The sequence below is a fragment of the Heliangelus exortis genome, chromosome 2, assembly GCF_036169615.1.
Source record: "Heliangelus exortis chromosome 2, bHelExo1.hap1, whole genome shotgun sequence".
In the NCBI taxonomy this organism is placed as follows: Eukaryota; Metazoa; Chordata; class Aves; order Apodiformes; family Trochilidae; genus Heliangelus; species Heliangelus exortis.
Genome location: NC_092423.1, coordinates 84,353,313 through 84,377,982, shown reverse-complemented (window position 1 = coordinate 84,377,982; position 24,670 = coordinate 84,353,313). Strand labels below are relative to the sequence as shown.

The window sequence follows — 24,670 nt, the reverse complement described above, 5'->3', positions numbered from 1 at the left end:
GTTAAGCAATCAAATAATACTTGATTTGTTGAACTGGGACTTATTTAATTTCAGCCACACTATTTGTACTGCTGTCCATCTTCTTATGCTGGCTTCTATAAGTATAAATAAAGGAGCATTTCTTTCTGTTAATGTTGGCTCTGCTTTCAGTTAGGAAAAAAAAAAAAAGTCTCCCTGCTTGGACTGCAAGCTTCTGCCTTAATAAAATAATACCCTAAGGAAAAAAGAAGAGGAGAAAAATCCCTCAGTAGAGTCTGGTGCTTTTCCATCCTCTGTCAATGACTGTTTGAAAAATGCTCTGATGCACACCTATTCCAACTGACAGCATTTGTGTATTGATTTTTGAGACGCACCATCAAACCATCCATCCATTCATCCATCCATCCACACAAGCTGAAATCTGTAACTTAGGTCATACCTAGCATGAAAGTAGAGATTTATAAGTAGCTGCTTCAGGGCATTTTTCAGTTCTTAACCAATGTTCATCTAAAAATCTTCATTAAAAAGAGAAGCTGAGTCTGAAACTTGTAAGAAGAGGTAATTTGGCAGAGTCTCATTTGACAAAGTCAGGCCTCCCAGTGCCTACTCTGCTCTTCAACCACAACAAAAACCAACACCCTGCTGTGGGCCAGGGCAGCTTGCAAATAGGATCATATGAACATCCATACATGGAGAGCTCAGCAGCAGCCATGTGATGGATGTAAAAATGCTTCTGATGCATTTTTGAAGGCTAGCACTTCAGCAGTATTCTCAATTACTTCCTACAAATGACATGGGCTTTTGGCAGCTACCCAGGGATCCCACAAGTATTTTGTGGTGGTGCAGGGCATTTACTCCAGAGATTTTGCACTGTTTTGGGGCGTTTTAAAGAGAGAAATGAAACAGTAGGCTTTATTTCCAAAGGGACTCTCCTCCTCCTTAAGCTTTATATAAACACCACAAGCCAGATGGAGCTGACAAAAAACATTGGAGTCCAAGTACTGCAAGACTGCTGTGCTGTGTGCTGTAGCATGAGGAACAGAGAATGCCAAGTGAAAGAGCCTGGGCTTGTGGTGCCAGCTGCTGAGGATCACCTCTGTTGCTAAAAGCCCTGCCTTTGTCTCAGATCAAAAATGTAAACACCTCAATCGATTGTTTCCAAAAATCTACTTCTGTTTTAGTTTATACAGGTGGCCATCTGCCTTTCCAACACCAGGCTCTCAGTTCTTACCCCTTATTCCATCTCAGGGCTACCTAGCCACTCCAGACACATGGACTTCAAAATACTGAAATGTGGGAACAGAGGGCCTAGCATGCTTAGGGAGTTTTTTCATTTCAAATAGTTTTACTACAAGCTATACCTACCAACTCTACCAACTCACAAAACTATACTGTAAGCACAAAGCAACCCACCTTAATTTCCTCACAGTATTACCCCAGTTTTACTCTCCTAAATTAATCATACTCCTTTGGTATAATTTGATTTTGATCTACATTCCTTTACAGAGGAAACCACTAATTTTCTTTACTGAAGAAAAGCACCAAGGCCTGGTTTGTTAGACTGTATTCTTGCAGTTGCCAATGATACACTGCATCAAATTTAGGTGCCAGGATATTAAGTTTGCCTCTTGTGCTTAGCTCACAGAAAACCTTCTCCCATGCTAAGCAGGCAGCTCTTTATCCTGCAGCGGGCTCCAAATTGTTTGATCACAATGAATGCCAGGCTTTCAAAGAAAGGAAAACACAACCACTTTGGCAAACCTAAGGTGGCAAAAATTTTTTTTAGCTGAAGTGATGGATGTTTACAGACTCACGCTGTGCCTTCCTTTGAAAATCAATTTATAAGAGTGCCTGCTCTGCATACTAAACCTGCCTTTCTAGATTCTTGCCCCACTTTCCATCCTTTTTTCACAGTGCAGGGGTGCCCAAACACTTTAAACACATGGACTAAAATACTAAACATACTCAGGTATTCAGGGCTTTAAAACACTTGGAGATTTTTTTCTCTTAACTTGGTTACATATATGAAACTAAAAAGCAGTGTATAGAATACTAACAAAAGTTAAATGTCACAAGCAAAGAAGCATTCAGCAGGAATGGACAATAGCAGAGGGCTTACTGGGTCACTACAAACTTGATGATGAATTGGGCTACCACAAACTCATAGCTTGTGTCCCACTGCACCACTGCCTTGTCACTGGCACTACTATCAACAGTACTCCAGCCCACTGTCCTTAAAGGAAATGCTAAGATCAATTTTAAGATATCATTGAATTTGAATTTATCCATCAAGATGGAAAACTAGAGGCATGCACACACTAGCATGAAAGTGGTGATGTTTCTCAGCAAGGGACTTAGCACAGAATTCAAATCAAAGGCAACAGTTTGCTCAGGTGGCTTTATACCCTGTTGGTGCCCTGCTCCATACTGGATCCCCTAAAACCTAAAGACAATCCTAAATTATAGATTATTTGAAGTTTTAGCAGTGAATATTCTGTCCTCACCACACACATTACATCCCTTCTACTTTCCTTTTATCTCTTCTGCTCACTATCTGTGATGTCTCTTCTAGACAGGTAACTATGCAGTAAGGCTTTTGAGAAAGGCTGCACTGTGATGCAGTTTTTGAAACAGATCACATTTTTTCTTCGTAGCTTTTTATATAGATTAGCTACAAAGTATATTATTTAGCAAATAATTTGATTTATTGTCTGAATTTTTATATAAATGGACCTGATGCTTACACTATTACTGATTCATTTATTATCACTACCAATTATTTCCTAATATTTTGGAACTGCAGATATGAACAAGAAAACTTTCTAAAAACCTAGACTGAGAATATAACCCCTCTTCCCTCTAAGCTCTTAGGCTAAAGCCAGTGAACATCTGGATAGAGAGAAAAGAAAAAGGAAACAATACTTGCCTATGCCTATAAAAAGGGGCAGTATGGCAAACTGAGGCAGGGCTCTGCTGAAAACAGTGGTTATCACAATAATGCATTGCTGTATTGCTTTTTGCACCTCTTCATCCAGTTCTGCATAACTTAATCCAACCCCCTGTCTTGCTCTAAATGTCTATTTGACTCTTCAACAAAGTGCTGAAAGAAAAATCTGTACACTGGGGATCCGAAGGGAATCTGAATTCAGTGCAGGATTTCACTTGATAAGAAGTAAATAGAAATGGAACACTGAGAAAAAAAACCCTCTTTTTGCCATTAACATCGTCCTTCCCGACTGGGCTCTACTCCATAGATTCACAGAATCATTAATGATGGAAAAGACCTTTAAGATCACCAAATCCAACAATTAACCTAACACTGCCAAGCCCACCACTAAACCATATCCCCAAGCACCACAACTGCATGTCTTTGAAATGCCTCCAGGGATGATTACTCAACCACCACCCTGGGCAGTCTGTTCCAGGGCCTGACAATCCTTTCAGGGAAGAAATTTTTCCTGATATCCTGTCTAAACCTCCCCTGGTGCAACTTGAGACCATTTCTTCTGGTCTGATCACTTGCTACTTGGGAGAAGAGGCTAACCCCCAACTTGCTGAATTCTCCTTTCAGGTAAGTTCTCCTCTCAGCCTCCTTTTCTCCAGGCTAAACAACCCCACTTCCCTCAGCCACTCCTTGAACAACTTGTTCTCTAGGCCCTTCAACAGCTTTGTTGCTCTTCTTTGGACACCAGTGCTGAGCACCAGAGATTACGGCCACTTCCCCAGCCCTGCTGGCCACACTATTCCTGATACAAGACAGAATGTTGTGGATGTTCTTGCCCACTTGGGCAGACTTCAGCTTATTCCTTTTCTCTTGGTTTTAAAAATCCTAATGAGCACATCATGATTACTCCCATCATCTTCAAACTGTGGACACAGAACTCAGAAATCCCAGTTTCATTTAGCACTGCACAAATTTATCAACAGTGTATCATTTCCTGGTTTCTTCAATTAGAAAGATACTTCCCTATATATTTTAAATGAAATTAGGGGTTTCTGGAAGCTAATGGAAAGGCCACCCAAAGGAGGATGTGGTAGTACAAGGCACTCACACCTGTGGACACCACAGGTGGTTGGCAGCTAGACAGCCCAGTTACAAACTTTGGCACTGCAAAGGATGAGCTGTGCAGAGCAGAAGGGCACAATTCAAAGGAGATGATACATGGAAGGTAACAGAGATGCATCCTTCTTTATCAGCCATTTAATGTTGGACTTTGTTTGGAAACACTGCCTACAGCACTGAGATCTAACCAGTTGTCTGTGACTGTTTTATCTGTGAGAGTACTTCTCTCCAACACTTTAAAGCTTAGTACTGTAAACTGCAGTGCTGGGTGCACAGGCTGGGTCATGAAGACGTACTTTTTGAGCCTGATTTGTCACCTTCATAATACAGAATGACATAATAGTTTAGGTTGGAAGGGGCCTTAAGGATCACCTGATTCCAACCCCCAAGCATGGGCAGGGATAACTCCCAGTAGACCAGGTTGCTCAAAACCCCATCCAACCTGGCTTTGTGGAAAGGGGATCCACACCTTCCGTGAGCAACTTGTCTCAATGCCTCACCATCCTCACAGTTAAGATTTTTTTCCTAATATCTAATCTAAACCTACTCTCAGATTAAAACCTTTCCCCCTTGTTGCATCACTACACGCCCTTGTAAGGTACGTATAGGATTAAGGTATGTATATGGCAAATAAGTACTTTATCTTTGTGAAGAAACTATATTCTGTAGAATACTATATTCTAGTAGGTATAAAGCAGGCCTTGGCTTCTGGCTGGAACAATTTCATGTCTTAAGTATTTCTTTTGCATGTAACTGTTGGCAACTGCATTTTGGTTCCAGCCAGGTTTTCTCATTTTCTTCTGCAGTCAGCATAGTGAAGGTGGAAAGGGGGAAATCATGAAACACAGTGCCAAACCACTGAAAGGTGACTGTGAATCAATGCATGACCTCTGCAGCTCAGCCACTGGTTGAGATTTATAGTTGTGCGGATTACTCTTACTACATGATATAGGCTTATTAAAAAAATTTAAAAATACACATAAAAAGATCTGAAATTAATATAATCACAATAAAAAAACCCCAAACAACAGGGGAGCAGCAGGCTTCTCTTCACACTTCATAGAAGAAAAATGTTTTTACATAAAAAAATAATAATCAAAGATCATCTTGGACCTTGGCAAGAGTATCTGCACAGTCAAATATGTAATGGTAAAAATTACATCATCTGTAATCTTTATACCAACTGTTTTTCTTCAAACAACAGTAACATAGAAATGCTATTTTGAGCAGAACTAGTCACTGTATTTGTTTTCCATTAGATATACAATCTAAAATGATTCCAACAGCTAGCTGGGCATGAACTTTATTAAACCATGTACCAGTTACATCAGCCCTAGTAACTCACTGCCTATTCTTGCTGCTCACAATATTTCAGTCAAGTTCCAGAGGAACAGATAATACTCTGAAAACCTTGCCATAAATCAGCACTGCTGTTAAAGACAAACACAGCAAAAAATCCACATATACTATGCATGCCCAACCTCAGGTGAATACAACATTCTTCTGAGCACATTCCATTAATTTTGACAAATTTCTACTCCCAGTCATGGTATTACACATCCCTTTCTCCCTGTTCCATAAAAAGTCTGGCCTGTACCACATGCAATATCAACAGTAAAGAAAACACTGAAAATGCAGACTTGAAGACATGAACGACTCTTTCTTACCTCTATTCCTTCCTTGTTTAAGGCATATTCATCAAAGTTCAAGATAGCAGTCTTGATAGTCCGGGGAGGGGGCAATACAGTCAAACCAATATTAATAGCGTTGCTTCGTTTTGAGTCCAATACAATGATCTCCTGTCGCTTCCCATCTGCAGCAGTTTTCTTGGTAAAGAAGAGAACAAGATTATTCCTCCATCCTGTTTTGTAAAGAAAACATCACTCCTCTCACTAGTGACTTCCCCTACTCAAGGGTGCTGACACCAAATGTAAACCTATTGCATTTACAGTCATCCAAAATGATGAATTCCTCTACAAGATCCTTGCTGCTGTCAGTGCAAGGTGCCAAGGTTTAAGGAGAGAGCTGAACGCAGCCACAGATGCCATGCAAAGCCAAGGTAGTATGACACACACGAGTCCCCACGGGGGCTGGGAACACTGTAGTACAGGGTAGGAGTCAGTCTGAAAAAAGCCTGAAGCTGCTCCTGCTGGCAAGAACTCTGTCGTGTGGCACAACCACCTGGTGCATGGCCAGCAGGGTAGCAGCCGGTGGGACCATGGCCTCCAGGGCTCAATTCCTCCTTGGATGTATCAGCCCAAAGTGGCCACTGACCTAGTCTGGCTGGGAAACAGACAGGGTGGTTCCCACCTGCCCGTCAGCAGGTCCTCTGTTATAAATCCAAGCCTTTCACAGGTGAAGAAAAATTTCAACCTTTCTGTGTTTTTTTAAGTGTTATTTGAGACTAGACATAATCCTTGGATCTCATCTCCAGTATTAGCTACAGTATAAAATATAACAAAAGGACAGTATAAATAATAACAAAAGGTCAAAGAACTAGCATACACTTTAAATTCCATTCCAGAGAAGACGCAAGAAATTTCTTCCTCGTTCCCCAACATAGGAGCAAAATGAGAATCAACAGGTAAGGTGACTCATAAGCCATTTATATGGTACAATACAGGTTGAACACAGTCTTTGCTTTTTTGCTCCCCATCATGCCTCTCATTCTCTCTCTTTGTCCCATGCTAGAAGGTGTCTCTTTGGCAACTACATGTCATACACCTTGCAGCTTCAAAAGGAGAGGCCTCTCCTTCTCATATACAGGGATTTTACCTCCCTCTTCATAGGCATGAATATTGGAAGCAACTTATCTCTATTTCCTTTCCTTTGCCCTATCAGAGATGAACTGAGGAGATGCTGGTCAAATACAGGAACATAAAGACCAGCACACTGGATGCAAGCAAGCACAAACACACTTTGCTCTGTGTACACCTAAATTTCAGCAGAGTGCAGGCTCCAATGATGTGACTATGACCTCACCGGAGAGCCTGTTGCCTGGACTGTGGTCAGTGGCTTTGCCAGCAGCAGCCTCAGCACAGATGCACCTCAAAGGGGTGAAGAGAGAGACCAAGGAATCTCTCTTCCTAAGCTGCAATGTCCATAAAACTTCAGAGAACTGCTTGTCCTGTCTACAGTAGTAGTGCCTCTTGCATCTCTGGGGGGAAGCCCAGGAGGAGACTCTTTCTGCCCCAGTCTTGATCTGTGCTCAGGATTGCTTTTCAGATGACAAATCTTTGTTCTCCACTTCCTTTGGGTCTGCACCACAGCTACCACCGAGTCAAAAAAAAAAATGCCCCACTGCCAGGTCAACCTGCTGCTTCTGCATTGGAAGAACTGCCTTAATTAATAAATAGGATTTCATCAAAGTACCTTTGACTGTGGGCGAACCCACAATGGGAATGCAGTTACAACATTACATTTCCTGGCACATCCCAGCTTTTTGCCTGCACAGGAAGAGGTGTAACCACCAACCCCAGCAGCCTGCCCAGCACATGTGCAGCACCACAGCCCCTCCATCACACCAAGATGATTAACATGGTATGATGCAAACGTGACAGTAATGAGAGGGATGGGTTTTTTTTCGAAACTTAAAAAGAAGCAACAGTTTTGCAGTAAACAGGATAACTTTTAGGAGAGGAAGGATAGCATTTGTTTTCAATTTTTAGATGTCTGTTCTGTCAGAACTGTTTTCTTCTTAATACCTTAAAAGCAACCTTCTTGAAGCCTTCTTGAACTTTCCCATCTCTGAGTAAGAGACTTCTTTTTTTTTTTTTTTTTTCTTGGGGAGCTACCTGAAGGATCAGAGATGCAGCTTCTCCTTTAAAGCAGTCATCTTTACTTCCAGGGTCATCAATCACATTTTCAGGGCCACAGTTGGTGGCCAAGACCACATAAAAACAAGAAAGGTTCACCAGAGACTGCTTCCTATGGAGTCTGTGTTGCACTAAGCCTTTTTTAAACCACCACTTTTTACCTTGTCCTTCACAGCACAGAATTACACAGCTCCAGAAAATTTATGCAGAAGGGAAAAGGCTGAAGGAAAGAAGTTAAATTTAGGCTTCCCACATGCGGTAGAGTTAAGTAAGCCTCAGATCTGTAGCTGTTTTTAGGCTCTTAAGTATGACAAGAGAGACATATTCATTTGAGGGACATCTGATGCTAACCACTGGGATGATGGTGATTGCAACAGTGCTCTCACTCCTTAGCGATGACTTATGAAAGACAGATGAGCTGTATAGGGGATGTAAGTACATAGGTATTTTCCAGAGCTATAACTGCACATGGGGCATAAAAATTTGGGGCAAGTAACTCTTCAAAAAGAGGGGCACAAGAGATTTTAAATCCATTCTGGGGAAGAGTTACAAAGGAATGCTTTCCAAATAAATAGAAGGATAAAGAAAAAAGAAAGGTTTTACTGCTAGGAACTTTATTACCCTACTGCTAGGAAAAGAATTCCTTTTTGTCTGCAATGAAATTGCACATGTGTAAGTGTCTGACTGTTAAAACAAGCTGACACTATTAACTTCCATTACAATATTAGGTGATTTCAGACTCTGTTTTGTAAGCTCATTAACAAAGGATGACTTCAAATGCTCGAGGGAACAATGCACTATTGCACTTGATTTTATATTTTAAGGTGTCAGTATGTGAATACAAAATTATTATAAAACAAAAATATATAAGGTGGTATAATTTGTGGCAAACAACCATTCCTGCAATGTCTTAACAACTGCAGAGAATTGAGACTTTATGGGCCAGATTCTGTTGCCTCTATTGAAGATTGGGTAGCCAAGACAAGTTAATCAAAAAATGGTTACTACCCCACAGGATGTGATCTGTAGTCTGATGAGCACATAGTCTAAAACATAACTCTTTGCTTTAATGAGTGAAACAGAAAAGTTTGTATCACTTTTCCAGTCATCATATAAAAAATTATTTATAAGCACCAATGCAGAAATATCTCCTGCATTTAAACTGCTTTGATACTACTAAAAAAAAAAAAAAAAAAAAAAAAAAAAGGCAGACCCTTAATAGTAAGATGCCAATTTTTAAATTTCAGTCTCTATTAACAAAGATTTAGCACGAGGGATTTAAAATTGAATCACTCAGCTGCCACTGACTTTGTCTGTCATACACAATCTTTTACAGTTTCTGCTCCACATTTATGACTTGCCTTGGTCTTTATTCAAACTGCAACAAATCTTTTCAAATGGATATATGGCTGGGCATGTATATACACACATACATGAAAACATGGTACTTAATTTTTCACTCCTACTATTTTTAAAGTCTGTGGGCACATGTGTTTCACTATGTCCCAAGGAGTACAGATGAATCAGCAAAATAATACTTCCAGAGGACACACGGAATAAAGGGCAGAAGGACTGAGCAACACTATTTGACTCAGTAGTGTCTATGTGTTTTCATTTATTTTCCCAGAAAAATAAACACTTTGAAGTACTTTGCCAGAATACTCACTTTGTTTGGTGGAGTGAGAAGAAAAGAAATTCTACAGCAGCTTAGAGGAGACACCTAATCCCTCTCTTTCGATTTGAAAACAGAATGTTGTGGACTACTATTTCAGAAAATAAACACTCTGGAACTAAAAGTGCTCTATTAACTATAATCAATGTCTTAGTAACCCATTGTGGCATAAATTTTCCTAAAACCAAGAATCTCCCCTCCAAACCTGCCTCCCATCAACTCCTATGTTGTATCCTACACTTTAAAATCTACTTTATTTTATTGCAGCCTATTGTACTAATGAAAAACTTTTCGTGCGCCAGGAAGTAGCTGTTTATAGCTGTGTGTTGTGGAAATCACAGTGAAGGATTAGAAACTGGAGTAAAATTGGTTACAGCTGTATGAAAGAGCATATGCACAAGATAGAGCCAAGCCCCCCCTACACACCCTGACTTTGCTTTTCCTCTCATCCTTCTGGACTGTTCGTTTTCCATGCACCTGCTTCCCTCTCTTGCTATGGAAGCTGGAGTTTTGACTTTTGATTTGTTGCTCTGCTATTTTTTTCAGCTGAACCAACTGAGCTGTGAGTCAGACTTTACGATATTATAGAATAAACCTGTTTTGGATTGCTGCCATTGGACACCAGAAACTAGACACAACGGGGAATGTGCTCCCTGGAAATAAACCAAGCAGTCTGGAAAAAGCGAGAGCTGTCCTAATTTGAGTGCAATCTTTGTACCAAACCTCAAGTCTTTTACAGATTTAGTGGGCTGCTTCATTATTCCCCACTCGCACTTGATCTAAGGACCATCTCCTATCCTGGAAGATTTACTGGTATTCAAGAAAAACACACAGGAGTCTCAGAAGTCTGAGTAGATTTCTACTACAGTAATCTTTGGTCACTATTGTCTTCTCTACAGAGGCAGTGAGACTTCTATGTCTGTGTTATGGGACAGGGTGGAAAGAGAGCCAAAAGTATAATGTCTCATGCAGAGAGCAGTTATTAGTCTCCAAGAGGAAAGCAGGCACCTAAATCATTCCTCAGACTTGCACTAATTTCAAAGAAACCTGCTAACTCATCTTCCAGCCAGAAGCCAAAAGCTGTTTTCCAAAGCATCAGGCAGCTCAGGCAGGTTTGTGAAGCAAAGGGGAAAGGAACAGCCAAAGGCAATTTGGGAACGTCCATGGTAAACGACTGGAAAAGTAAACAAGTCAAAATTCCAACAATTTAATATTTTATCAAAAGTTTTGGGTGACAATAAAGATGAAGAATCAACTGGACTGATCCATTACAATACTGGCATTTAGCACAAAGGTAAGGTTTGGAAATGGCAAATATATCATAATTCCACATTCAGTTCAAGGATTTAAACATTTTATGTATCTAGGAAAACTCTCTCATTCCTTCCATCTATGAACCATCTGTGGTAGATTTGTATTTACAGGGAGATGAGGAGTAACACACCACGACGTCACCAGCATTCCTTCCTCAGCAGCAAAGGAATTGGAGAAATTAATCTCAGAATTATCTGAATGGGTTCTTAGAGCTGCTACGCCACAGGTTTCATATCTACGTGCATCTGTGTCACAAAAAATTCAGCTAAGAACAGTGACAACGGGATCTACATGAGCCATATATATTTCTGTACCTGTTGTTTGGTAGGTAGTTATTGAGGGGTTTGATTGTTCAAATTGCAATGTTTTCACTTGGCCAAGAAGGGCAAGAATGACTACTAGAAAATTTTGAGTTAACAACCCCAACAAGTGACATGGAGAACTTCTGCCGTGAGACATCCAGTGTCCCCAGGATAAGAGCAAACAGTAACATATATGCTACATACTATATGACAACTTGTGCCAAAGAGAAGTAAAATGTTCACTAACTTTTTTATGTCACTATAAAACATACAAGGGTACATAGAAAACATACAAGCAATTTATTTACTTGAGGTAAGAGAGATGGACGTCTTTTACTAGCATTTTAACTGGAAAAAAGTCACTGTTACCCTGCTCCTCATTATTCTGCTGAGAAGAAAATGAGTTTGTGTAGCCATGAAAAACAAATGTTCAAGCTAATAACTTTTTTAATGGTACTTCAAATTCCTACTAAATTTAACTATAAATTAACTTTGTTGCTGAGTCTAATGTTAAACAGCCGTGTCACCAGCCTTTTATTTAATTCTTCTTATAACAAAGTTGCTAAAGAAAAGGGAGTCCTAGGTACAAAGGTATTTCCTCATCCAGTTTCTATCCTAAAATTTGGATAGCTAGATTGCGAAAATTAAGGATTTAAAATAGGCCTGTTCTCTAGTATAAAATAAAAATCCAACAGCTCTGGGTTTAGCTGTGAACTTGGTCCAGCTGATAAAATGATCCTGCACTAAAAAGCACTTGTAGGCTCCTTGCAGCAGATGCAGTTTGAAATTTAGACCTTTCTACAAAACATTTAGGAAGATATTAACAAGTGAAGACCAGTCAAAGACACAGATACAAATCATCATGCTGTGATCTTCATATGAATGTAAAAGAAAATACTTCAGATTCCTTTACCTAGTTTGGCAAACAGCTGCAAACAGCCTAATGCAAAATTTGTTGGTATTCCCCAGCTGAAGGGATAACCCAAAACTGGTAGACCTGAGATATGACAGCAGCTTGGCATGTACACCACCCTAGCTTCATCTCCTAGTTTCAGGCCATGGAATATCTTCCCTCATAGGTAAGCTAGAAACACATCCAGTAATTTCCACTGTTTTCATATAAACAACATAAATCACCCAGGTCTTAGTCAGAATGAGTACCAATACAATAGCAATGTCATAGCAAGCTGAATACAAGTTGTACCTTTGTGACAGGCAGTTCCTTGGATTTAGACTCAAAGAGATGCTCCAGTTTGGAAGTGTCCACCTTAATGGGTTCCAGTTTCGACCACAGGAATTCTCTGCAGCGTTTGTTGTTTTTACACTGCCACTCAAATGGCCGGACCTCGTTCCAAAACAGACGGATGGTTTTCTTCTTCTTTATAAATGCTGGCTGACCCCTAGAAACCTGGGGTGACCCTAAACCCTGAGGAGTGCTAAAAAGTGGAGGAGGAGCCAATAAATTAGCAGAGGGTGGAGGTGGAGGCGGACATCCAAACAGCGGGGGAGGCGGCGGAGGAGGCAAACCCAGAAAAGAAGGCGGAGGTGGAGGAGGGGGAACAAGGGAGTCCCCAGGACCCATATCCATGTCCAACACATCTACATCATCCTCCTCCCCCAAGTCTGTAAAATCCATGTCTTTGATTTTAAGTTCTCTAGGATTAGCCATGAGCTGATCCCAGATGTAGTCAGATTCCTTCTTTGGCTGTGCTGGTGTTTTCTCAGGGACCTGCTCACTGATTTCATCTTCAGGCACGGCCGTCCCCTTGGCCAGCTCACCGCTATTGAATTTTTCTGCGAAGGCTTTCACGCTGCCTTGGTTGTCCAGATTTCTGATCTCCATCTTTTTGACGCTTTCATCTTTTGCCTGCTTCGTGGCCTGAAGGATAGAGATCCTACTGGCTAGGCTAGTGAGGGACTCCCCGCTTTCCTCCGTCTCCTTCTTTTCCTCCTTCGCCTCCAGCTCCTTCTCCTCTTCATCCTTGGGCTTCTTGTTATGCGCATACAACATGTCCAGCATAAACCGCTTGTTGTTGAGGATGTTGCTGCACTGCTCATTCACACCAGCATCCTGGATGGTCTGCAACCACGGACCTGCAGTCACACACACACACACAGATGGGAAGAGTCAAGGGAAGGGAGACAGAGCAGCAAGAACAGTATTCAACCCACCCGAAAAAAAAGGGGGGGGACACATGCACAATTTGTCTGAAACTGGCCAAGCCATAGCTTTGAAAAATTTGAAATAAGTGACACTGATGATATATGGACTAATTTTGATAGGCTGGAAGTAATTCTCCAAAAAGGAATGGGAGAAGAAACAAAGAAGTGTAGCCCAGGAGGGACTACGTAACTGTCAGGATTTCAAGGTTTAGGCTTTTTTCTGAAATCTGTTAGGTCTCACTTGGCTATTCCTGCTCATTTTACACAGTGCATAAACACTCAGAATCCTTAACAGTCTGGAATGGGACTGAAATACCATGACAATGGCACAAAATATTTTTGTTGTTGTGCCTTTCACCTGGCCATAAACTGCTATTACCCCAGAAAAACTTTCTTATAAAAGAGACCTTTCCTTCCTGATGTCAGGGTCAGCATGTCACTGCTCCCTCCTCCTCCCCCCTCCACCCTCTCCACTGGCTAAGGGCAGACAGCTTTCACATCAGACTGTTCCTCAGGCCTCCTGGCTGGGTACATGGGCCATCTTCACATCATGGACTATTTGAATTCCAGAGCAGGCTGCATACCCAGGGTACAGCTCTCAGGGCAACTCAGTGAGTATAAGCATAAGTAAGATTTTTAAAGTCATTTCTAGAAATATGAACACCTTTAACAAAGACTTTTTTGAACCACTGTTATCCTCCCTGTAATAGATGATGGCATTGAAAAACCTGATGATGGTCTTCTGCCCACATCGCAATCATTTAATATGTCACTGTAATGAAACTTGATCTTTCTGACTCCTGCTTTTCTCAACAACAATCTTCAAAATACCATGTTTGAGACAGTGGCATAAATAACAAACTATAGCTGTCAAATTGTAAAAATAAATGATGTCAGCATCTCTTTGACTACATTTCCCTTTATGTTATACTACTAGCCAATGTGGATAATGTGTCTGAAAATTATGGTGCTTCTTTTCCCAGTACAGAGGCAGTGAATAAACAAGGATAAAGATAGTTCTTCACACCTACAGTATTTCCTGTATGGGACTCCTTCTGTCCCCCACAGGCTTTACACATTTTATTAAGGTATTTTTTTAAAAACTCTGTTTCTTATAAATTTTGCTAGCCTTGCAAGCCTGACTTCCTTTTGGCCTCTTGTATTTAAAAGTTTTATTTTATACCTGTCATCTGTCATTTCTCTTAAGACTTCCTTTTTATCTTTGTTTCTCTCCTTCTACTCCCACCTTTTTCAACACTTCAGAGTTTTAAACACCTTTTACTGCTTCTTTTGTCAAAGGAGTTGCTCTGGTGCCATGACATCTAGCTCTGTGTGCTCTGAGAAGGTGTCTCCTCAGTGTGATCCACATCCAGGGCCTCACAGGTCTCCCCAAGCCTCTTTAAAATGACACCACATTAAAATGTAGGATGCATATCACATCACAAAGCATATGGATAGCAATGACTCTCATCTCTATTCAGATCAACCATATTATAAAACCAGAGGTTTAACCCTATTCAAATAGAAGACTTTTTTTTTTTTTTTTTTCTGAAACTGTTTCCTTCTTCTTTTCTGCAGGAAGCGGGGCTTCTTCCATTACTTTTTTTTTTTTTTTTTTTGTCTCCTCAGCCTTTATCCATGGGATTGCTTTCTCAACAAGATTTGTCACCTGAGGCACCAGATTTGTCTCTGAGGTAGTTTTACTAGGCAATATGAAGAGACAACTCCTTTCCACAACATAGATTTTACCTATTTGAGCCTCCCTCCACCCCAAGGATTTCTCTGTACTTCTAGCCTTTCCTTCAAAGATACTAAGATTGCTCCCAGGATTCCTCCTACAAATGCCACAAGATCTACTCACTCTTAGGATTTAATCCCTTTGCAGAACTGTTCAACAAAATTCTCCGACACAATATACAATTTGGGCTCCCCATGCCTATTTTCATCTGTCATAGATGATCGAAGATCATTGATGTAAAGACTTCTGCTAACTTGATGGCCTCTTCTGCCCTCTTCTCCATAGCTAAAGCTTTGAAACATCTTCAGAAAAGCAACACTTGTTGGAAGCCAAATTCAGTAGGATGGCTAATGAAGGAGGAGCCTGGACAAAGGCTTTATTCTTTTGTCTTTAATGTATCTGGGTATCTGGGCAGAACTAATGAGCCATCTCATATGTAGTAAACTGTTGGGAATGTCAGGACTGCTGGAGAAACTGCTCTCATTTGCTTTCCCAATCTCCTTGTCTATAAGATAGCAAAGAACTCATTATGTGAGAACTCCTACATAGTGCAACCTAATAAATAGTCGGTCTACTGGTAAAGTGGGTAAATGTTAAGATGTTGATTTTTCGATAAGAGGGGACATTTCTTGGCTTTTAAGGACAGTAAATAAGCACTTTAATTAGAGTAGTTACTTTTGTAGAGTTATTTTTGTTTTCTTATCTAGAATTTAGAAAACTTAAGACAATGCACTTCCCTGTTCCACTTTAAGAAGATGTGGAAGACAAATGCCCTAATTACATTCCTTTACCTCTCTCTAATAAAGTAGAAGAGTAATTAATCGATAAAGGTAAAAATTTGTCTTTTAATCCCTGCCTGGGCAGCATGTCAAGCTCTGGTTGTCAGTACCTCTCCAGGCAGAAAACTGGTTCCTAAGGTATTTTCAGTCTGGGCTATCCTTTACAGGTGCCTGATGGCATATTGGACCAGAACCACTGGTCACTATAGAACTGGTCTTCACACAAGTTCTATTTCATGTGCCTCCTGTGTAATGGGACAGACCTATCTTCAGCAGTTCCTCTGAATCTCTCTCTTATTCCTAAAATCTAACAAAGACAGGAAACTGAAGAGAAGTAACTAACACCCCAGTCCTAACTGCTCTTCATCTTCCAGTGAAAGAAAAGGTATCTGAAATCTCATGACAAGCCCAACAGGGACCCTCCTCTAATTATTTGATGTGTAGAAAACCTAAATTCTCTGGAAGATAGAGATACAAGTTGCTGCAATACAATGATTCAGTAATTAATCCAATGATTTCAGGGGAAGTGTCATTTCATCAAAGCCTTAGTTTCTCTCAAAGAGAGAAACCCTGTCAGAGTTTGTGGATTTCCAAGCAGAGAAATGGATCTGGCCAGGGTGATGGAAATCTTAGACAGAAAGGGTTTGTTAGCTAGCAGAGCTTCTAATTCAACATTTTTTTTTTCCCACCAGAAACCCTTCATTGTTGAAAAAGCTTCACTTTACCAGTTTCATTGTCACTGGTTAACTTGTCCTCTCTCTCTTCCCTCTCTAAAGTGCTGCTTGCTGAGGATATGCTGGATGCAGAGCAGTTGTCTTTTTCATTCACTTCCTCATTCTGCCTCTCTTTTTCACTGAGTATTGCACTTTCTTCTGGCTCTCTCTCTGGTCCTTGCTCCACCTCACTCTCTGGTCCCACCTCTGTAGCCTCTATTTCCTTGGGTGTCTCCGTTCCCTGCTCGGCCTGAGCCTCCTGCTCTGGTTCTGGTTCTGGTTCTGGTTCTGGTTCTGGTTCTGGTTCTGGTTCTGGTTCTGTCTCTGTCTCTGGTTCAGGTTCACTGGCACTCACTGGTGGAGAGAACAATGGGAGAAAGAGATTGACATAACAACGGGGTCATCTCAGGCTCCCCCCTCTAAATGGGAGCGACATGAAAGTTGTACAAGTGCCTTATGGAAAGAAAATAAAAAGCAAGTAATAAAAATAAAAAAGCAATAATAAATAAATGAATAAATAAAATAAAAATTTATAAAAATAAATTTATTAAAAAATTATAAAAATAAAAAGCAATGAAAAGCATGCAATAAATGGCATGCTGAACATTAGGAGCAACAGACAGCCTTGTGATGACAGCATTGCACGTCAGAGTGGCCTGGGACACTTGCTGTCTGGGACAGTCCACTCTTTTTATACATACTTCCACAGCTGGAGTGTTGGACTTGCATAAGGATTTGAATAAATCCACAGAAAATGGGCATCCCACCTGAGCAGGACCCTGACAACTCAGGGCCTAGACAGAGCCAGGAAGGAAGAGATCTTTTAAAAAACAAAAAGTAGGGAGATTGTGGCTTTTAGCTGAATTTTCTTTGGGTTCTGGAAGAAATCTTTTTTCACCTGATGAGGACAAAAACACTTTAACAAAAAAAATACAAATATTAGTTTCATTAGCACAGTTGAATGGCACAGTCTGGAAATGGCACTGTCAAACAAAAACCCATATGCTTTTCAAAAAACCATATGCTTTTTCATGCACATTTGCTTCAGAGTAGCCACATCAAAACTGGACAAAGTTTCCAACTGCTTGGCACATGAAACAAATTTAGTTTCCATTTGGTTGGCATATGACATATGATGAGTTTTTTATTGGTTGGCACAAAGCAAAAACTGTTGTCTCACTGACAGTGAAATTCATTCACCTTTATGTTTTTTAGCTAAACCAGCATTTTTTCACATGCAAAAACTCTCTGCATGCTGCAAAGAAACTGAAGAGCATCCACACATATTCACATCAAGCAGCTCACAATATTCTGAAAACTGAAATGGCCATGCAGGAGTGATGGAAATGGGCATGCATGTTAGTCCTGAATACTCCTGAAACTCCTTCTGTACTAAATCTTGTTTTGGGTAGCTGAACCATAATGATCAAGTCATACTTCTTTCTTCCCGCTGTTAACTATTTCTCACTACAGTATCACAAAAGAACCTTCTGAAATTGTCATGGTCTCTGATTGCATGCTATATGATGAGACTTTGTTCAAGAATCTTTGAAGGAAAAAACGTATATTGCAGGAATGCAATCCAAACATCTCAGCCCTCTAAGGAGCAGGTACATAGATTTATCCTGAAAAAGCATGAGCCAAACTAATGAAGGTCACAATGTTTTCCTAAGACTGTTTCATATTGCATGCTATCCTACTTTCTGAGAAACCCATAGGAAGAATACTGAGTTTGAACAATGTCTGTGCCTATCTTTAAGCACATATATGGTTTTAGACAAATATATGTTTTTAAACTAGCTTTCAGTAATGTATCTTCAGTGCCACATTAGTCCACTTTACTTCATAGAATTTAAGCACACAAAACTGCAAATTATTTTTTTGCCACTGATTTCATTGGAGCTAAGAATCTGTACTTTCACAATTGATTAAAACGTGTAGTTAGTTAAACAGTTAAACCTGCAAATATAATGCACTTATAACCCAAATGTACATCATATATTTAATATATAGCTCGTATTCAATCAAATCTCTCTAAAACGTTTTAAAACACTCCCAATTAGAAGCTTACCTTTCTCCCTATTCTATACAGAGAGCATCAACTAGTCTCATATTTAGATATGTGTGCAGCTTTGCACATTCCTTATTGCTCTAAATGCACCTTATTTGTGACCTTACCCTGACTATGAGAGAATGAAAATCATAGAGAGCTGGTAAAAAGCTGTCAGGCACTCTGAACCCCAGTTGTCACTGTGCTGGTATAGCACAAGTGCATTTTAAAGTCAAGCCAAGACTTAAATATAACTGAGATGCAAGCTTAGGAGCCCTTCAGGAGTTCCTGGAACTAACATGGTACTGTAGCATGAAAAACTCAGAGCTTGCAACACTGCAATGGTCTGTATACATGAATGTCATCAATTCATCATAGTTTTGTATGAATGCTTCTCTCTAAAACAAAAGCTGTCAGGTAATAACCACAAAGGTCACCTTCAACAGCTCAGGAGAAAGAAGCTGACTTAAACATGGCCAGGACTTCTAATGGTTATGGCACCTTTGTCATCATGAAGCTCCACTGAAGATTCAACTGGATACAGTCAGGGGAGACTCCTCAAACAAGAAATACCACACATAATAGAAAAATGCAGTACTGTAACAGAATCTGATACATAACAAAGAGTAAAGAGCAAAATCTTGACACAGGATGCTCTTTGGAGTTCAAGGGGAATCAATATCTAAGCACTTCTAGAACAAAGCAGGGATATGATGACACTCATTTTGATGTTCTCTCTTTAGGGATAATATCAAACAATCCCCCAGTACAACAGCTTAAGAATACTATTCATAACTAAGAGCCAAGTCCAGTGGAGCTTTTCCTAAAGATCAGCTAAAAAATCAAATCAGTCAGCAAACACTAGCCAGAGAACAATGACAGCAAACTAGATGTGTGTCCATCACTTGCAGTGCCATCATGTAATCCACAGGCCTGATATCCATGAGCACTTCTAAAGATGTTTAGAAACCCCAACTGTCAGTGAATGTCAGGTGGTGGCTTATGTAAAATGAGCTGAAACTTTCAGTCTTGCATCTACTGGACCAATTTTCACACCAGACAAAACTCTGCTCTTAAGTAGCAACACTGCAGATGGCAAAAGAGGTAAGTAAGAGACAAAACTCTGTTCCCTGTCTTCAGACTTATGCTGGTAGAAGGCACGAAGATTCAGGGAAGCATCATAAAGCATCAACAGGAAAGAAGGCATTCCTGAGACTTTAAGACATGTGATGCTATCATAGGCAACTTATTTAAAAAAAAACCCAAAAAAACAAACCTCCAGTTCTTACACATACGCAGTTCTTAAAACCTGAACTGGGACTGACAGATTCACTAGCAGAGGAAATATCTTTTCACTTGCATGTACTATTTTTCACACTTCTCTCAAGGTTTACACCTTGGCCTTTCCTTCCCCTGCCCCATTAAAAAAATTTGGGAGTTGTGTTTTCTAAATGAGCAGAAGTTTTACTTGCCATTGGATTAATTAGGTGGAGGAAGTAGGAATGTGACTTTAAGGACTAAGTTTTGAGTCATATGCCCACTTGTTTTTCTGCCAGAACTTAATCTCTGAAATGTATTCTTAGAAAAAAATGTGAAGACTTCAGGGGAGAATGAAATTTCTCAAAGAAGCTTCAGCACTAAACCAGACAGAAGCAGAGTCTTTCAAAAAAAGTAAGGATTTTGTTGTTTTGTAAGATGGTGTAATCTGCATCTTCTCACATTTTCAAGACTTGGCCAAGTAAAGCTCTAAAAACCTGGTCTGATATGATCTGACTGGATCATATCCAGTGAAAGCCCTCTTCTGAGTGAGGGGTTAGAGAGGACAGCAAAAACATGACTACAAACTCATAATGTCATAATATACAGGGTCATGGAGGGTAATGACTTTTTTCTTAATACCCAACTATAAACAAGCCCTGAAACAAACACAAGATGTTGTAACCTTTGCACTTGCTGCTGAGACCTCAACCCCCACTCCTATAAGCCCTCAGAGAGAACTAACACCCTCTGGGCCCATATCTAATCCCATGATAGAGTAATCAATTAAGCAGCTGCATCTTCCTCTGTTTTCTCTGCTCCTCTTGGAGCTCAGAGATACATATACTGAGTATATATATGTATGTATATGTATACATATACTGAGTATATATAATGTATAAGGATGCATACAGTAAATCTGAAGATGGCTATGCCTATTCAAGCCCTCTTGGTTCAGTCACCACTTAAAAGTCTCAGTTGTTATCTCCCTTCAGTTACTCTAGCAGGGGATTCCTGTTGCTATGAATTCAGCAGGAACTCATTCTTCTCCATCTCCAACCCAATCTTTTCTTCTCATGCCTGGAGGTAGTAAAAACTAGCACAGAGTGATCCCCAGTAAGGAACTTGCTCTCTCTTCGTAAGTCAGAAATGATCTTTCTTTGTCACCCACCCCTGTTCCTTCTCTGACTTTCTGTACTGTGGTTCCTACAGCTTCTTTGACAACAGCATCACTGCATCCTCATGCTCTGATGTTTCTGCATCTGCCAAGGTGATTTCACCAGTCATACTTCAGGCAGATTTGAACCTTGCTCAGCTACTAATATGTTCAGAAGGTTCCCTACTGTCCACAAATTCCAGGTATTGTTGCTCTCCTTTACTGCACATGTGCACTTCATAAAATACCCTCCAAAGAAATTACAAATGAGACATAGTTGCTCTGAAAAAAAATACTAAGTTCCATTTTCCAGTTATGGGGCTGCCTTCATTTCCTCTGAATGACATACCTCAAGTTTTACAAGAGTATGTCTTGCAAGACCTGATTACTTCAGTGGAATCCATTGTTTTATATGAGAAAAAACTCCAGCTCAGTAAGTCCAGACTTTTATATTGAGCAAAGATACTGAGACATTTCACAGCGTGAAATGGGACAAAGTTTCACAGACAAAATCCATTTCCTTCTTAAACCCAGTAGATACTGGATGGCCAAAGGAAACTTCAGCACAAATGGCATAAAATAAATCTGCCTCCTAAAATACCTTATTGTTTTGCTAGTAGAGGAAAACATTTCCCATTTAACTTCAGGTTGTGAATTCTGCAGATGAGTATCTCACATCTGTTACGCTATTTTTTTCAGAGTCTTTGGAGTGTCCTATGCACAGAACCATGGAAGTGTTTTCCTTCTGTAGATTTATTCTTGCTAATAGAACAAGGAATAGCAGGTTTAAACTAGACCATAGGAAGTTCCATCTCAACATGAGGAGAAACATCTTTACTGTGAGGGTGGCAGAGCACTGGAACAGGCTGCCCAGAGAGGCTGTGAAGTCTCCTTCCCTGGAGACTTTCAAAACCTGTCTGGATGTATTCCTGTGTGGCCTGCCCTAGGTGATCCTGCTTTGGCAGTGGGATTGGATTAAACTATTTCTAGACATTTTTCTAGACAAATTCCAACCCCTAACATTCTGAGATTCTATGTTCAAAGCTTGGGGTGAAGATAATCTAGGTTCTATGCATGGCTCTATTTCAGGTTTCCTACAACTGGGTTAAGCAAGTTAATGCCTCAGTTTCACTACCTATTAAGTGAGATTCATAACATTTCCTATGAATAATAAAAGTTGAGGTTTCGATTTATTATGAAGCATAAGGAACTTACATAATAGACAAGAGGCCATAGCACAATATCTATAAACAAGCCTGCCAGTTGTTGGCTGAGATCCAATACATTGGCCACCTCCAAATGCCCTACCCACATGGTCATTACTTCATATGACCTTCTCAGTCCTTTTAGCAGGCCTTAAACAGCAGTCCTTGCTCATGCACAGATCCCTGCACAGGGCCCTGTTCTGGTGCAGTCCTGGCCATCCATCTGCAGCTGCCCTTGGCTGAAGCTTAGTCTGCACCATCCATATGTTCTCTTCTTGCAGCCCGTTTGTAGAGCTTTGAGGTGATGCCCTCATATGCCTGCTGATTTGGCCAGGTTTTAGTAGAGATGTTTTGCCTACCCACAAGTTGACAGATTTGCCATATTCTGTCTGCCTGAAGTTGCACAGTACACCTGCTCTAAATGTATTCTCCAAATGGATTGTGCTGCTCCATTTCATGCCATGTTTTTTTTTTTTTTTTAATGCTTTCAGAAGAAATATGTTTAAATAATCATCATAAAAGAGATACTTGCTCCCTACCCAGCTCTGAAATATTAATAGTGGAAAAATCCAACTTACTTGCTCTAAAAGCAATATTGCATTAAAAAAAAAAAAGGGGGGGGGGGAGGTAGGGAATCTGGATGTTTCTGAGTATCAGTGTTACAGGAAAATATCCACGGTTTTTAAGTTCAAATGGTTTCACTGAGACTGCTAAGGTGCCACACAAGAAAGCTGGGAATATAACTGGGAAAATAAACTTAAACTAAGTAAACTTCACCTACTTAGTACAGTGTGGATAAACATATGCAACTTTCAGTATTTGTATTTTTTCGTAAATTGCCTCAGTTAATTATCATGCTACCAGCCATAGCACTCAATAAAACCAAGCAGTGCAAGTTACAAATGCATTAATCACCAATAGCTCATAGCAGGGAATCAAATAAAATAAAAAAATGAATGATGGTGATAATTCACCCTCAACATGCATTCTAGCTCCTAATGTTAATGCAACATCATATGGTGCAAATATAAATCTGTATGGTGGGTGTTTTTTTCTGACTGAAGAAGGGGTATATGATGCAAGTGGCAGAATGGCATGCACACACAGAAATAATGCTCTGCACACCAATAAATTATATAACAGCAAACCAACCGTGCAAACACTAATTACACTTTCCTTTTCACTAATTGTCTGTGGTCTCTTTTAAGTCCTTTACTACTTCTGTTACAACTTTAAGAGCTTTTGTTGGTGTTAAAAATAACCAACACACCCTCTCAGCCTTCAATTCAAGACCTTTTCTGTTTGTCCCATACAGCCTGTGCTCTGCTGGAAGGTTATTATAATCTTGGCATTCATCTGTTGCATTTCTTTCAGAGAAACCACATAAGCAAAATCTGTTGGCAGGAATATTGTTGGTTTAGTATTCAGTAACTTCTAATATACAAGGAACATTATGCTAAAATTAAGATGCTCTGTATGCTGTATTTTCCAATTATTCCATTCTAATAGCAACAGACAACGATAATATAAACCATAGCAACAATTAGAAGTGTATTGTTTGCTTGAATAGACTAGAAGAGAAGCAAATCTACGGGGGGAAAAAAAAAGAAAAGAGAAAACTAGGAAGACAGCATGAAATACAAAAAGATCCTTTAGTTTGGCACCTCAGAGGTTATATGCACTCATGCATCAAAAATCACTGCTAGCCTGAGAGAAACTGTGATAAAATCACCAGTCTTTTGCCTGCCCTCCTTTTCACTTACCTTCTGAGGGCTGAGGGGTCTCAAAAGGGGTGGAAGGGGTCTTCAGCTCTTCGTGTGACTCTATGGATGCTGGGCTGGTGCACTTGGGTACAGGTGAGGATGGGGCTGAAGGAGATCTGAGGTTCAAGGACAGCTCACTTCTGCCTCGGCTTACGCTCCGACTCTTCAGCTCCTTTTCATACTCCTCCGCTGCCAACCTCTCCAAGTATTTGTATCTGAAAGTTAAATTCCAGAGGGTTTCCGTAAAGAAAAAGAAGTCTGTGGCTGATGCTTATTTCTGGATGAAACACCTGCAGAGAATGAACTGACTTCCTGACACAAGGGGTGCAGCACTAAACTGCCTGCCTGGTCAACCTGCCAAAAAATGCACACCAAAGCAAAGAATATTGCCCCGAAAGACATTAAATTGCTCATGACAAAATAAAAGCAAAAGCCAGCAGAGTTAAATAGTCCTTAGATTTAGTATTGTGTCTGCATAGTCCTTCTCCTTTTGTAGGCATTTGTCTGTCCTCTTTTTCACCCTCCTCCTCCTCCTCCTCCGCCTCCCAACCCTCCCTCTCCCAAAACTAAAACGGGAGGGAAAAAAAAAAAGAAGAAAAAAACCCAAAAACCTCTAAAGCCAGAGCCCCTTAATACTGATGCAAATAGTCAGAGTCTGAGACTTGCTGCAGGAAGAGGAAAATGATTCAGTGCAGCAGACA

The 24,670-nt window shown here is 40.2% G+C and overlaps 1 protein-coding gene across 17 annotated transcripts in view; it reads right to left on the bottom strand.

Annotated features, from left to right (window-relative positions):
• FHOD3 (formin homology 2 domain containing 3) overlaps positions 1-24,670 on the bottom strand; it is a 383,672-nt gene that overhangs the window by 43,923 nt on the left and 315,079 nt on the right. For 12 of the 17 annotated variants that reach the window (XM_071736789.1, XM_071736782.1, XM_071736788.1 and 9 more), the window contains 4 exons: positions 23,970-24,184; positions 16,551-16,892; positions 12,350-13,239; positions 5,710-5,868 (listed from right to left, as the gene is read on the bottom strand). In XM_071736789.1, coding sequence (XP_071592890.1) covers positions 5,710-5,868; positions 12,350-13,239; positions 16,551-16,892; positions 23,970-24,184 — 1,606 coding nt within the window. The remainder of the gene's footprint in view (positions 1-5,709; positions 5,869-12,349; positions 13,240-16,550; positions 16,893-23,969; positions 24,185-24,670) is intronic. The other 5 variants (XM_071736783.1, XM_071736785.1, XM_071736784.1 and 2 more) reach the window with 5 other exon arrangements.